The sequence below is a fragment of the Dipteris shenzhenensis genome, chromosome 5 (genome assembly GCF_047967505.1).
Source record: "Dipteris shenzhenensis isolate YYH24624 ecotype China chromosome 5, Dip_SZ_1.0, whole genome shotgun sequence".
Lineage (NCBI taxonomy): Eukaryota > Viridiplantae > Streptophyta > Polypodiopsida > Gleicheniales > Dipteridaceae > Dipteris > Dipteris shenzhenensis.
In genome coordinates, this window is record NC_141600.1 from 51607800 (window position 1) to 51622491 (window position 14692).

At 45.5% G+C, this 14692-nt stretch overlaps 1 protein-coding gene across 4 annotated transcripts in view; it reads right to left on the bottom strand.

Annotated features, from left to right (window-relative positions):
• LOC147902168 (uncharacterized) overlaps positions 1-14692 on the bottom strand; it is a 132189-nt gene that overhangs the window by 66494 nt on the left and 51003 nt on the right. For all 4 annotated transcript variants that reach the window (XM_087374905.1, XM_087374904.1, XM_087374903.1 and 1 more), the window contains one exon: positions 10165-10234. In XM_087374905.1, coding sequence (XP_087231031.1) covers positions 10165-10234 — 70 coding nt within the window. The remainder of the gene's footprint in view (positions 1-10164; positions 10235-14692) is intronic.

Genomic DNA, 14692 nt, shown 5'->3' on the forward strand with positions numbered 1-14692 from the left:
GCATAAAGAAGAACCCTGATGATGATCCCGGAAAGTGAGCAACCGGTCCCTCCAAACGTCCCCATGAAAGTCTCAAGGTCATCGATGTAGAGGCCAAACAAGGTCGGTGATAAGGGACAACCCTGTTTGACCCCTATGGTACTCAAGATCTCATCTGTCCAACCTGCGCTTATACGAACTCGGCCCGAGACTCTCTCATACAGTGCGATGACTGCCTAGATGATCTCCTGATCAAATCCCAGTGTCTGTAGGCGTGTGATAAGACGAGCTCGAGGTATTGTGTCAAAGGCTTTGCGGAAATCCACAAAGCAACAGTATACCCTCTCCTTCCGTGATCTGGCCTCCTCATTGACACTCCTGAGTGTGAGTATGTGATCCATAGTCCCATGGTCTCGCCTGAAACCGGCCTAACCCTCTGCTATGAGCCCTCTCATCTCTGCAAACAGGCTGACCGATGCATCTAATACAGCTGCATAGATCTTGGACATCACATGTCCAATCATGATAGTCCTGTAGTTACTCGGTTCCATGGGATCCCCTACCTTTTGGATGGGGGTAATGGTGTTGAGTGTCCAAGTGCAGGGGAAGCCAAGGCAAACAGCGTCATTGAATAGCTTTGCTAGGATTGGGGCTAACGTGTCGATCCCATATGCGATAGACTCAGTGCATAGCCCCTCGTGATCCTTAGCTCAGCCATTGTGCAGTTTCAATGTCGCGTCCTTGACTCCCCCTCTGGTTAACAACGTGCAAGTGGTGGGATGAGGTGTGTGTATGAGGTCTGGAGTGGGCTGGTGTGGGACATCATATAGATGGTGTGCATACGTGTGCCAGACTCTCGTGTCAGTGAGGGGTGATGGGGACCTACGCTCAAGGAATCTCCGCCAAAAATGTTGTTGCTGTACAAGATGTGCAGCAGCTCCTCCTCATTTCGACGAAGAAAAGCCTACTTCTTCCGACGTACGAGACATCAATACTTGTGTACCGTGTCTGGTGTGTTCGGGAGGTGACATCTGGTTTCAAGTCGGAGCTGTCGGCAATAAGCCTTGCACTCCGCATCGTACCAATTGTCGCAAGGTACAGAACCAAGAGGTGGTGGTCTAGTGGACCGTGTGGTGTGGGGAAAGATTTGGAGGGCAGTCTCGTGGAGTGTGCAACTAATCAGGGCAGCACGGTCCTCTATGAGTGGTATGTGATAGATGTAGGTTAGGAGTCTGTTTAGGCATCCACTGTAGGCCGGTGAGAGGCTGTGATCAAAGTGTATGTCGTGGTAGGTGTCGTGCTTCCTATGTGGTGTGTGTGGTGTGGCTAAGCATGGGGTGGCGATAGTGAAGAATAGGTATGTGTCATCAGCTCCTGGAGGGAGTGGTGCTACGGTAAAGTCGATGATACATGAAGTGAAGGTAGGGGATCCCATGATGTAATCTACTACACTAGTGCCCCCCCCATGTGGGAAGCAAGTAAAACCACCTGAGGAGGGCCATAGGTCGAGCCCATTGTAGATGATGAGATCACGCATCCTGCCCAAATCAAGGAGCGCGTGTCCATATGGTGTAACAGGCCTGTGTCGGTCCGATGAGGTCCTAGTCATACCTGCTCCGTCTAGGTCCATGTCTGGAAGCATGATAGAGTCATCTCGAAAGTCCAAGAGTGGTGCCTGTCGCGTACTCGTCCTGGCGTTGAAGTCCCCAACAAGGAGAACTTCCCCGCGGGCTGAAAGGTATGGGATATCCTGATGTAAGGGTGCATATGGAGATGTCTCACCCTCTTCTCGTGCCACTCTGGCGAAGTGGGATGTGTCTGGCGGGAAGTAGCATATTGCTATAAAAAGGTCACAGGTGTCTGTGCGTCGGATCCGGATCCACATGAATCGGGAGTGTGCGTCCTTCCTCTTGCTCCAGCGAGGGAAGACCTATACAATACTGCGACCCCGCCTGATCCTCGGACTCCTCCTGTATACCTCGTCTCATCCCTGAAGGCTGACTCCCATAATGTGTAGCCACTGACTATCGGTAGTGGACACTCTGGCCTCTGGTGTGTCTCCGTGTAAAAGACTATGTCTCGTCCTGTATAAGACTCCGAGAAGTTTCCTGGGTCTGACCATAAGGTGCCATTACAGTTCTAAATGGTGCAGTCTAGGTTCTTGAAAACCTGAGTCTCATAGGCCCCGTCCCCCTAGGGGGTACAGGTGGGAGCCCGACGGGTGCCAATCAACCACCTACCATCTCGGACCACGGCCCATTTTCCCTCCTTGCAGGCAACATCCCGCTGCTGCAGAAGAACTCGTCGCTCCTCAATCTGTAGTGGTGTCAAGTCCTCGTCCATGGACAAGGTGGGATGCTCTCGTAGAGAGGCTCGGCGTCGGAGTGTCGCTAGACGAGCATGTGAATCTCTGAAGCGAATGACTAGGGGCTGCTCTCAGTTGGAATCTCTCCCAACACGCCATGCTCCCTCTATGCCATGGTTGGGGACCCCCATGGTGGTGGTCACAAAGGTAATCGCCTCCTCCATGGGCGTCGTAGTGGTGTTGGTGCTGTCTCGCGTGATCCCTCGTATCCAAATGTTGAGGGCCTTCGAAGCCCTCTGCTGCTGTTCCTGTATGGCGGCTGAAACGGTTGCCTTTGCAGGCTCCCGTTTTGCCACGTCCACCCATCTAGTCGTCTCTGCTATAGCCGACTGTATCGTGGCTATCTGTGCCTCCATCTCTGTGACTGAGGTCCCTCCAGGTGCTGCTCTGAGGGTCCACGGCGAGAATATTTATGGCTCTCTGGCGTCAACGGCGAGAAGGCGGCGTTCACGTCTGCCTGCTTCAAATCCCACCTCCTCCTTTGATCTGATCGTTTCTCAACTCACTTGCTTCAAACAATCGCTATTCATCACACAGTTTCTCACCCAGCAGCATAGAAAAACGATGATGACAGAGTTTCTCAATAGAGAGAATATTTATGGCTCTCTGGCGTCCACGGCGAGAAGGCGGCGTTCACGTTTGCCTGCTTCGAATCCCACCTCCTCCTTTGATCTGATCGTTTCTCAACTCACTTGCTTCAAACAATCGCTATTCATCACACAGTTTCTCACCCAGCAACATAGAAAAACGATGATGACAAAGTTTCTGAAGCACAAAGAGAAGTAGCAGCGGCCACGATGGAGTAGAAAAATGACGTGATGCAGCTTGCGGAGGACATGCTACGGTGTTTTGCACCGCTCTTGTAGCATTGGACAATACATTCTTGTGAAAAGATGACGTCCCAGAGACGGAATTCGAGGGGATGGAACTTGCGACGAAGCTTATCAACTCGCCTTCGAATTTCACCGACCCGAATTCTGGGATAATTTCTTCACGCAGCGAGGCAGGCAGCCTTTCGAGTGGTATGGAGAGTTTGTTGACCTCGCAGACTTGCTCGCACAGCACTGTGGATTGGTGGCCACTGCAAGTCCTCTTCCACGGATTCTGACTCCATGCCGAGTGGTTTTTCTTGCCTTGTTGAACGTGGAGGTCACTGAGTCCCACTTAGTCTGCTAGCTGTGAGCCGCCGTGATATTGGAGGTGCTGCCGGGAGAGGAGGCTAAGCGCTTTGGCGTTTGGAGAGTGGGTCGCCTGCTAAGTCGTCTGCTACTACAATTGATGGCGGATATAGCTGCGTGAAGCCCGTTTGTGGCGCCTGTGACGGAGATGGAAGCTGGAGGCAACTTTCGGTGATGTGGCGTGGAGCTTGATCAGCTGCTCTCTCTGTTTAGGCAGTCTTGGGTCAGCCAGAGCCTTTGTTGTAGGCTGCCTGTCGTGAGGGCTAGGGAGCTGGAGCTGAGAGCTTTGAGGCATAGGCAGATCCTCTCAAGAAAACCTCATGCTTCCTCTAAGATCCTCTCAAGAAAACCTTACAGAAGGCTCTCAAGAAGACACAAAATGAACTTTCTGACCCAATAACTTGGAAGGACCAAAAAGAATGATAGAAATCTCTCTCTCAACCAAATAAAAAACTCTCACATGAAGAAGAAGACCTCTATGAACAGAAATCTCTCTTGAAGGAAACTCTCTTACAATAGCTCTGAAACTCACAAAGTGGAGATGGAGGATGCCTCACATGCGGAGGGCTTATTGCATTGACAACATGCAAGGGCTTTGGAGCACCATAGCTCTGATACCATGTTGATGGAAACGAGAGAGAGGAAGAGAGAGGAGTGCACACAAGATACTAACTGTACACTAACTGTATTCCAAGGAAAATAGGAATATATACATGGACCCCTTAGGATTAGGGTTAGGGTTTGTCCCATAACCCTTATGGTGCAATTTACACACACCATTCTCAACTTAGAAAGCATGGCATTCTCGCCAGCCCGTGTTGCCATATTTCTTCTTGTCTGCTCTTCCTGCAACAGAAGTCCTACCAACTCGTGAAAAGAGAGAGGATTGCTGCCCTCCCTCAATGACAAATTCAGCGAGGTGTGGAAATCAAGATAGGATTCAGGAAGAGAATTCAGAGTGGTGGTAATCATCTCTGAATCCGGAATAACTTCATATATATTCAGCAGCTGCTCCCTCAAATCTTGAAGCTTTGTCAGGTGAGCATTCATGGAATCTCCCTCATCCATATGCATATGAGATAGCTCTCTCTTCAGGAAGTAAACTCTGGCATCATTTCTGCAAACATACTCTCTAAAATTTCCCAAGCTGCCTTTGAGGTCTTGCATGACCAAATGTGAGGAATAATGAACCTCTTGATAGAAAGAGAAATCACAAAAAGAGCTTGTGCATCTCTAGAACCCCATCTTTCTGCTCTGCTGTGGGAGCCACTGGAGTAGCAGCTGCTCCAATTACTCGTGCTGCATTTTGATCTCTACCCCTGCCTCCAGCTGTAGGAGTGACAGGTGTAGCCACAAATTCTGGCCTTGCCTCATCTCCATTGACATAATCCCAAAGATGTCTGCCAACCAAGATGTTGTGAACCATAAAACTCCACAAGGACTAGTTGGTGCCATCCAACTTATCCTCCTGCGTGAGGACTCCAAACACCTCATTTGGGTTGTTCTGAGCCATTTTTGCCAGAAAAACTCAAAAAACACAGCAAACTAGACAAAGTAAAATCCCATCAGGGATGTAATGCACAACCAGAGTCTACCAAAGAAAATCTGCCCACAGTGACAATTACTGTCACAGCCTATCAAAGGCTTGAAATGCACCACAATGCTCTGCAAATGCCCAAAAATCTGCAAAGAAAATCTGCAAAAAGTGGCATAAGTCTGCAATTTAACTCACACTAAGTCCAAAACTGCATGCAAATCTCCCGAATGGTCTTTCAACTGCCAAATTACATCCGAATGCCAAAAGCCCCAATTTCTTCACGGAAATTGCATCCAAAAGAGGGTAAATTAACTGAAAGCCCCAAAAATGCCTAAAATTGCAATGCAAAACAAAAAGCCCCAATCTTTGAGCTAAAATTGAGTAGAAATTGGGGCAAATTCACAAGCCCCAAATGTCACCCAAATTCCAAGTCTCTTGTAAAAGCCCCAAAATTTTCACCTGCTACACACAAATGCCTTCTTGAATCCACAGGTAAACAATGGCTCCAAGCAAAAAAGCGCCTTCAAGAGAACAATAGCTAGCAAGTATACGGACTGCTGTAGCTGACCATAATCGTACGATGTACAGTCACTGTACACAATAAATGCCACAAATCTGCAACTGTATGGAAACAGCTGTACGGCTATACGGTGCAGATGACAGAGGCTGTGCGACACTGTAGGCTGACACGTACGAAAACTATAGACTGACAGTACAAAATGCAGTACGGACGTTCGTACAGTGACTTAATTGACTGCTGTACTACGGAATGCATGTACGGTGACCAGTACGGAAGGCGGCGCTTTGAGGTACAGAGTCCGTACGTTTTTACGGACAGTGACGGGACTGTACGGAATTGTACATGTAGCTGGTACGGAACCCGTACAGTCGTACGGACTGTATGGAATGGAGGCTAGAACGGAATGGCAAGCTGGAGCAAGAGGACGGGCAGTTGGGTAGCAGGAGCACTAGCAGGGACAACCCACTCTAATACCAAATGTGAGAGAAAGGGGAGCAATGAGCAAGAGTGAGAGCAAACGTAAGTGTACTGAATAACTGAATAGAATGAGTGAGTACAAAAAGAGAGTGAGGAGTTTTGTCTAAGTGACAAAACCCTATCCTATCCACTAATCGTAGTTAGGGATTGGACTGTGGTTAGGGGGAAAAACCTCAATGAGGAAAAAGTGCCCCTAACCTACTTATTACAATACATTGGCCACTGCCTAGAATATAATAATAATTCTAACAAAAGTATTACGATGAATCAATTTAAATGGAGCTAGGGTCCATAAAATCCATACCTGCGAGATGGTGGCAATGAGCCGATGTAACCGGCCTTCGCAACCCCAAAGGGCGCTAAACCACAACTAACTTTGATCACACCGTCAATTACAGCCACTTACCACCCAATTAAACACACCACATCAGATAGCATAAACGAAATTACAGGTGAGGCTAGAATGCCCCTCCTCAATGATCACACAGCGACACCGATTGGCCCCAAACACTTGGCACCCCTTGCGGTATTTCTTTATCCTTCTTTAGTTAAAAGTAATAGCAAACTTACAACCAGGGCGCACCCTGTACTATTCCCATTTGCTACCACTGTTCACCGGCCCACACTAGACAGGCACACACTGCATCAAACTAGCAAACTATGCATCCAACTGCTAGAGCAAGGCATAGGCATCCTCTGACCTCAACAACTTGGTCTCAACCTGGGTTCACCCTCTGTGACTGGGTGATTGCAACAGACCCAGGGAATCCCGTAGAGAACCTCAAATAGAGAAACTAGACAGGGTGAAAACAAACAGAAATTGGGCTGGAAATCCGGGATCGCGCGCCCACAGCACGGGCCGCAAACAAAAACACTTGCTCCTCACAAGAACAGGTTCCCGAGGTATCCGAAACCCCTTGCGGTATTTCTTTATCCTTCTTTAGTTAAAAGTAATAGCAAACTTACAACCAGGGCGCACCCTGAACTATTCCCACTGGCTACCACTATTCACCGGCCCACACTAGGCAGGCACACACTGCATCAAACTAGCAAACTATGAATCCAACTGCTAGAGCAAGGCATAGGCATCCTCTGACCTCAACAACTTGGTCTCAACCTGGGTTCACCCTCTGTGACTGGGTGATTGCAACAGACCCAGGGAATCCCGTAGAGAACCTCAAATAGAGAAACTAGACAGGGTGAAAACAAAGAGAAATTGGGCTGGAAATCCGGGATCGCGCGCCCACGGCACGGGCTGCAAACAAAAACACCTGCTCCTTACAAGAACAGGTCCCCGAGGTATCCAAAACCCTGCCAAAGACCTCAAAACAGAGCTTTGCAGCCAGAAACCCTATTTCGCAGCAAGAAAAACCAGCCTCAGGCTGCGTACAAGCACAAGATGCCTGCAACAAGGCCCGTACAGTCCGTACACAGTCCCCGCAGCCTGGAGAGGGTTCCATGCAGTCTGCACGGACTGTTTATCAGTCCATACAGCCTGAGAAATCTGCCGTACAGCTGCAAATCAGCGTTAGGATGGGCTCCAGCAAGTCGCAGTAGTTGCTCCCTGGCTTGGACTGCGTGCAACAGGGCTGGAAGGCAAGGAAACAGAGAAAACCAGCAACGAAATAGCAACCAGCAACCTCCGGAAGGTCTGGCGCAGCTAGAAGGAGAAGGAGGAGATGGCAAATTCTAGAAACAGGCTCTAGAATTGGATGCCAGCTGCCCTAAAGGGGGGGAAAGATGCTAAAAGTGGAGCTGGTAGGCTGCATGCCTGGCACGTGGCACATTAATGCCCCTAACCCCCTGTAGCAAGGAAACGTTGGTTTCCTAGGGGCAACTTTTAAAGGCTCTTTCTTTTGCCCCCACGCTGGTTTCACGTAGGACAAATCAGCTTTGACAAATGAATCGTCCTGCAAAATGGTGGCGAAAAAGATTGTGGCAGATTTGAAATTCTAAAATTCCTCTTTGACAACAGGTTCTTTTATGGAGAGTATTGATGGGGTTTCTTCTATCTGGGCAACTTTTGGCACGCAAACATATTGCTCCAACTGTTTGCCACAGATGTTTGGCTCTGCGGGAGTCTGTGCCTCATCTTTTTTAGCATTGCTCCAACACCCGCCGTGATTTCTTTGGTCTCCTTGGGCAGCGTTTGAGAACTAGAATTCCTAATGCTACCTTTGGAAAGTTTTTCTCGCTTTTTGAGATTCACCCACCCAGACAGGAGTTTGACCTATTTTTCACTTGGGCGCTTTCTCCTTTTTCAGGCACTCCTTGCAGCAATCTCTCTTTGATTGTTCGTTTCATAGACTCTGATGTATACTTATCATATAGTGAGATCTTCTGCTGATGAACTTTGGCACATCCCGTTTTGGGATAGCTACTCTGTAATATAAAGTCACAAAAGTTTTCAACAAAAAAAAAAGTGTGTAGGATTTCCTTTACCAAAAAAAGCTGTCTGTGGTACAGAAGTGATTGTGAATGTGTGTGTGTGTGTGCGCGCACGTGCGTGTGTGGTACGGAAGTGAGTGTGAGTAGAGTGAGTAACATACGGGGACTTACTGCCATGCCATGTTAGAAATCACTGACCGCAGATGTGAGGCCCCGATCTGAAGGGACAAAGGGGCAGTAGGCACCACTGCAGCATAGGGGGCCTGCACATAGGGCCTCCAAGAGCGGCTGGAAGAAGGCTGGCTGTAGGGCAGCAAAGGCCCTACATCAGGGCCTTACATAGGCCCAGATTTGGGCCTGGTTGGTCGGCCAATTAGCCAATGGCAGGGCACCCCATGGGGATGCTGCCCAGGTCGGCTGAAGTGGCTGAGTCGGCCCTTTCTGGTCGGTTGATTTGCCCCAGCCCCTGTCTATAAGACGGCTCATATCCCCCCCAATTCCTCACTTACTCCAGCCCACTGAAGTCTACAAAGGACAGCACATCCCAGGAGGAAATTGCAGAGAGTTTTGCAGCAGAGTCTTGCCTCAGTTTGTCAGGTGTTTTGTGCTCACCTTGAGCTCAGTTTTCCCCACACTTGGTGGATGAATATACTCTCAGTTTCTCTCTCTCTTGCTGTTTGCGTAGATCTCTATTTGTGAGTGTTTTTTAGTGTACTTTGAGCTGAAGGTCGAAGAGAGGTGTGAGAGATTCTAGTCCTCCATATTCCAGCATGCCATGCCATGCCCAGGAGTCCAATGTAGCATACAATACTATCTACTACACTGTGCAGAAGAGTACTGAATGTGTATACATAGACGTATGCAAATAGAGAACTCACACACCAAGGACACATAAGTTTTCTTATGGTGGGTTATGCGTGGGGTTATTACGCCCTCTTTTTAATATAAATACAAAAGATTTCACCCAAAAAAAAAAGTCTGTGTGAGAGAGAAAGTGTGAGTGGCAAGGTTATGAGAATGGAAGCAAAAAGAAAGCAGAGAGAAGAAGTGGAAAGAATAGAGGTGCGGGAAGAAGAACAGCAGCAGATAAGGCAGAGGATGAACAGAAGCAGAGGATAAGATATGGGACGATCAGGGCTAAGTGTAGTGCAGGCTGGGTGGTGAAAGAGATCAGAGAGCAGACAGGTACGAGCAGGGAGGAGAAGTGTATGGCATGTGACAGCCGTTTTTCACTACAGGGCAGGTGAAATTCAGTAGTGCATGTTCCATTTTTTTCTTTCATCTATCCTGAACTTACTGAAAGAAGTTGGTGTGTATCTGTTAAACATTGTGTGATCATATATTCCATTGAGAGGGACATGTAATGTATTGGATTCACTTATATGCTTTTCAAAACATAAAAGTCTCACGAAATTTATAGCCCTCGAGTCTTTGACATAGAGTATGAGCAATTAGGACAACTCACTTCCAATACCAGAATTTAAAGTTCAGCTTTTTTATAGTCAACAACCATAGGAGTCAAATTCATGAGACATTGGCCTCGTCACTTTTTAAAGCTTTTTTTGATGGGCTCTTGGAATGAGCTTGAATATGTCTGAACTTATGTAAATTCATCAAAATATTCAACGCACATTAAGGCGTTCCCACTAAATAGCAGACCCATACCATTAAGTTTGCCCTTAAAAAAAGAAAACAACCACCCAGGAAAAAGAAAGCATACTTGTAACAGTTGCTTCGGGTAGAGACCGCTGCATTCCTTGAAATGAATAGTCTAGAATACTGTTTGCCATCTGAAAGAACCGACATCAGATGACAGGTTGCACAATTTAATAGAAACAAAGGTTTTTCAAGCAGCCCTAGTCCCTTTTTGGGCATTCTCAATGATCAAAATTGTCTAAATTTCACTGAAATACCAACAGCTCCAACAGAATTTAAAACTGATATCATCATACAGGCAGTCACAACTCGCATTGTTCAGAGGAATGGAACTTCATTGCATGAACACTTCACAACTTTGGAAGGTATTAGGGATGGATTAGAGTCTTTCTATTGTCTCTGCAGGGAAGAATTACCACACCAAGCAAAATAGAATATGCAAAACCCTTTGAGGCTGTATGATCTTTTTTCCATTAGCACTACTACATAGCCCAGAAGATGTCATAATCCCCTTATATCACATAAGAAAACCACAAATGAGACAAAAGAATTTCCAACATTTACTCCAGCATATAGTCTGTAAATTCAGGACACCAATGTGCACAGGCTGATACAAAAGAGCAACACTGAACTACACATTTGACTAGAGCTCCCTATGTACTAGACAGACTAATGTTAATATCAAGAGAATGTTTCCTTCAAAAAACATCTTGCACAGAAGGCCCTTGCATTCCATCAGCATCTCTCTTACCATAAACTTATGCCTCAAAAGATGATGTCAAGTCTGAAGATCAACGATTGTAGAATCCACCCCCCCCCCCTTTTTTTTGGAGAAAACTTGCAGGTTGTTATTAATTCATCAACAAAAAACACATAGGCTCAGTGAGCCTAAATTCAGCAAAACTTCTACACTGCTAGCTCTCAATACAGACTCAATGATCTTCTTTACTTTTTTTCTTAACACTGCCATCCATCCTATGTTTTGCCATAAGTCCTGAGCTAATTGTATGTTCCGTATTCTTCACTTCAATATCGGCTTCACCATCCTAAACTTCTCCTTCGTACTATGTTTTCATATGCACAGAAATTCAGATTTGTCGAAAAAGACCTATGTTTTGCACCTAACCCATACGTTCATAAGGCTTGTAGCTAAAGTCTATTTAAGAAAAGGTTAGCCATTGAACGCTATGAGAGATTGTGCCCCTTTATCAGCTGAACGTAGAAACTGCAGACAAGTAAAAAAAAACTAAAGAGACAAAAAGAGCAAAAGATTTTACTTTGCTCTCTTCTCATAGATCCTACTAAAGCCCCAGTTGTTTCAAATGGGAGTGCTTCTTCACCTTCGCTTCCTGCTATTCAACCCTCAGCAAAAGGACCAAAAACTCCAATTGATGGATGGCAAAGTCCAAGAAAAGTTATTTTTGTTCGACGACCTCCACCCCCTCGCACTTGGAATGGTGCATCTTCTAGTGGAAACTCTCCAGAGGTCAACTCAGGAATTGGAATCACATGGGCTGCAGTGATAGCGAGCAGAACCCTCTTCCCTGAAGAAAAGGTTGCTACATTGCTGTCTACTCCTCAGGCGGATGTTTCTTCTCAGGGAAGAGGCCCTGACTCTGATGTAAAAATGCAGGGTTGACATCATGAAGGTTGCTGCTGCACATAATTGTTTTTTTCCTATAAATATCTGTAAATATGCTTGCTCATATCAAATGCTTTACATTAAATGTTCAGGGGATGTGCGACAGTAGGAAATGGAAATCTGTGTGGCTGTATATCAATCGATTTCAGCCTGATATAGTGGCATTACAAGAACACAATCAACATGTCTATGCAGGAAAGACAGGTCATTACTGCGGCTATGATATCTTTTATGCTGGGGAGCACTCTTTCTCAGGTGTAGTCATTCTGATTAAGCATGAGCTTCAGCCAGTTATTGCTTTAAATGACAATCAAGGCACATGGATTATTCTTCAATGCATCATTCAAGGCGAGGTGTTTGAATTTGCTTCTGTATATGCACCTCAATCTTCTCAAGATAGAAGTGCAATTTGGGATGCCATGCAACGATAACCATGGAGACATCATGCCTTCATATGTGGGGATTTCAATAATGCTTCCCAACAGGGTGACAATACATCAAGAAATACTCATATGTTAACCTCTGAAAGACATGCATGGTCTCAATTACTGATTCATCTTGATTTGGTTGATCTTTGGAAGGAATTGCATCCTTTGTCACCTGGATACACTTTTCAACATAATGCCCTTTCTTCTTATCAGGCACGTCTGGATCGCTGGTATAGTGTAGCTCCGCAACAAAATGATGATTTTACATGCAAAATGTGGGTTCACTATGACTTTGTGCATTCAGATCCTGCACCGTTATGGTTGAGGCTATATTTTCATGATATGCCAGATGATAGACTGCCTCAAAGGCGACATCTAATTGTGAACAATAGCTATTTGTAGCATGTTGCTTTCAAGGCAATGGTTATTGAAGCATATCAATCTCCGTCTTCTCGGAGCCACTTTGATATTGATAATGCATGGGATTCTTTTATGTCCAAAATGCAACTTGTAATTAGAGGTTATGGCAAGTCTAACATGAAGACTCTGAGGGAAACTGTTGCTCAGGCTAAATTGACTTGTCAAGACCTCACTGAACTCAGTCACTTCCGTCCTTTGTCCTTGCATGAGCAAACAACACTATGCCAAGCTAAACATTGTCTCCAAATCAATGATCACAGGAAACTTGCTAAATGGGAGACAGAGCAAGACAAAGAGCTTTCAAAGATAAAGGCTGCTCTTCCAAACAATTTTTTAAAAGCTTGCATCAAAAGAGATTAAAAACAAACATTTGCAGGGTGCTTATGCCTGATGGTTCATGGACTACATCACGGTCACAGCTTGCTTCTGTCTGTGTACATCATTTCTCTCAGCAATTTGGTTATGCAGATCTTCCCTTACAGCAGGTTTTGTCTGCAAGAAATTTACTTTTACAGCATGTTTCTCCTATTATCTCCACTACTCAAGCTTTGGAATTGGAGGAACCTTTTACTGAAAGGGAATTGTCAGATGCAATCAAATCCTGTGGTAGATGGAATCTCCAAGATGGGATGGTCTTACAGTTGAGTTTTTTTTAGAATATTGGCCTCTTTTGAAGCATACTTTGCTGCATGTGGTGAATTCTGCTTGGCAAAATCAAAAAATGCCAGACACATGGAAGAGAGGTCTTGTTAAACTCCTTCCAAAAAAGCAAATCTGTGAATCTTCGGCTAACTGGAGACCTATCACGCTTATGCCAGTCATTTACAAATTTACTACCAAAATGATTGTTGATCGGATAAAAGGCTATTTGCATGATGGGTTGCATTCTGCGCAATATGGTTTTGTTCCTCGTAGGCATATCACAGACAACATTGCTAATGCCTATGTTGGAATAGAATATGCCAAATATATGCCACAGGATGTTTTGCTATTGCAAGTTGATATTGCCAAAGCTTTTGATACTGTTCAGTGGGACTTTATTTCACAAACAATGCACGCCTTGGGATTTGGCACAAAAATGCAGCAAGTTATCAATTGGCTATATCAAGATAGTAAAGCTGCCTGCATACTTTCAGGGGATATTTCTACAACCTGAACTCTTGGTTGTTATGTTCGGCAAGGCTGTCTCCTCAGTGCTTTACTATTTGCCCTAGCCACTCATCCAATGCTTCAATATATGGACCACCTTTTGGACACTGGTATGTTGCATGGATTGGAAATTCCTGGCAGGCGTAGCATGATCACTCAAGCATATGGGGATGATTCTTTCTTTACCTCGAAAAATACTCAGAGCGATCTCTCCTTGATTATGCAGGCTCTTTCTACATATGGCTTAGCTGCTCATGTGAATTTTCGAAAATCCAAGCTATTGTTGTTGCATGCTAAAGACTGGCATAGTCTTTTGTGGCCTGGGAAAATTGTTCCAACTTCTCAATTGATTTGACATCCTGGCTATCCTCTAGGTTGAGGGCTCACTCATTCTCAACAAACTGATTGGGTGCCCACAAAGTTGAGGGCAAAACTTGAATATTGGAAGCTTACAGCTTGGCCATTACATGTTTGTTTGCGAATAACACAATCCATTTTGATAGCATACATACAATTCTATCTGCCCCTTATTAAGTTTACTAAGGCAGATCTGGTTTCCTTTATGTCTGCTATCATGGAGATTTTTTGGTGTTCAAAAAATGGCAAGAAAAGTCTCAGATTACTCTCTATGCATCGTATCTGTTCTCCAAAGATGAACGGGGGTTTGAACATACTCAATATTAAAATGCATATACTTGCTCACAGGGAGAAAATGATGTTGCAGTTTCTACAAGGGGATCAGCCTTGGGCTTTCTTGATCCGCTCTCTTTTGTTGCATATTGATACTTCTGCTTTTGGGCATTGGCAGCCTACACAGTGGGATTTTCTATTTGGCTCTATTCAAGGCAAGATCAGAGGCTGCCCTTTTGTTCTCGTTTGCTTCTTGATTGGAAGCATATTTTATCCCACTTGGAATGGAATGGCAGGGGTTCTTTGTTAGGAAATTCCTTGAG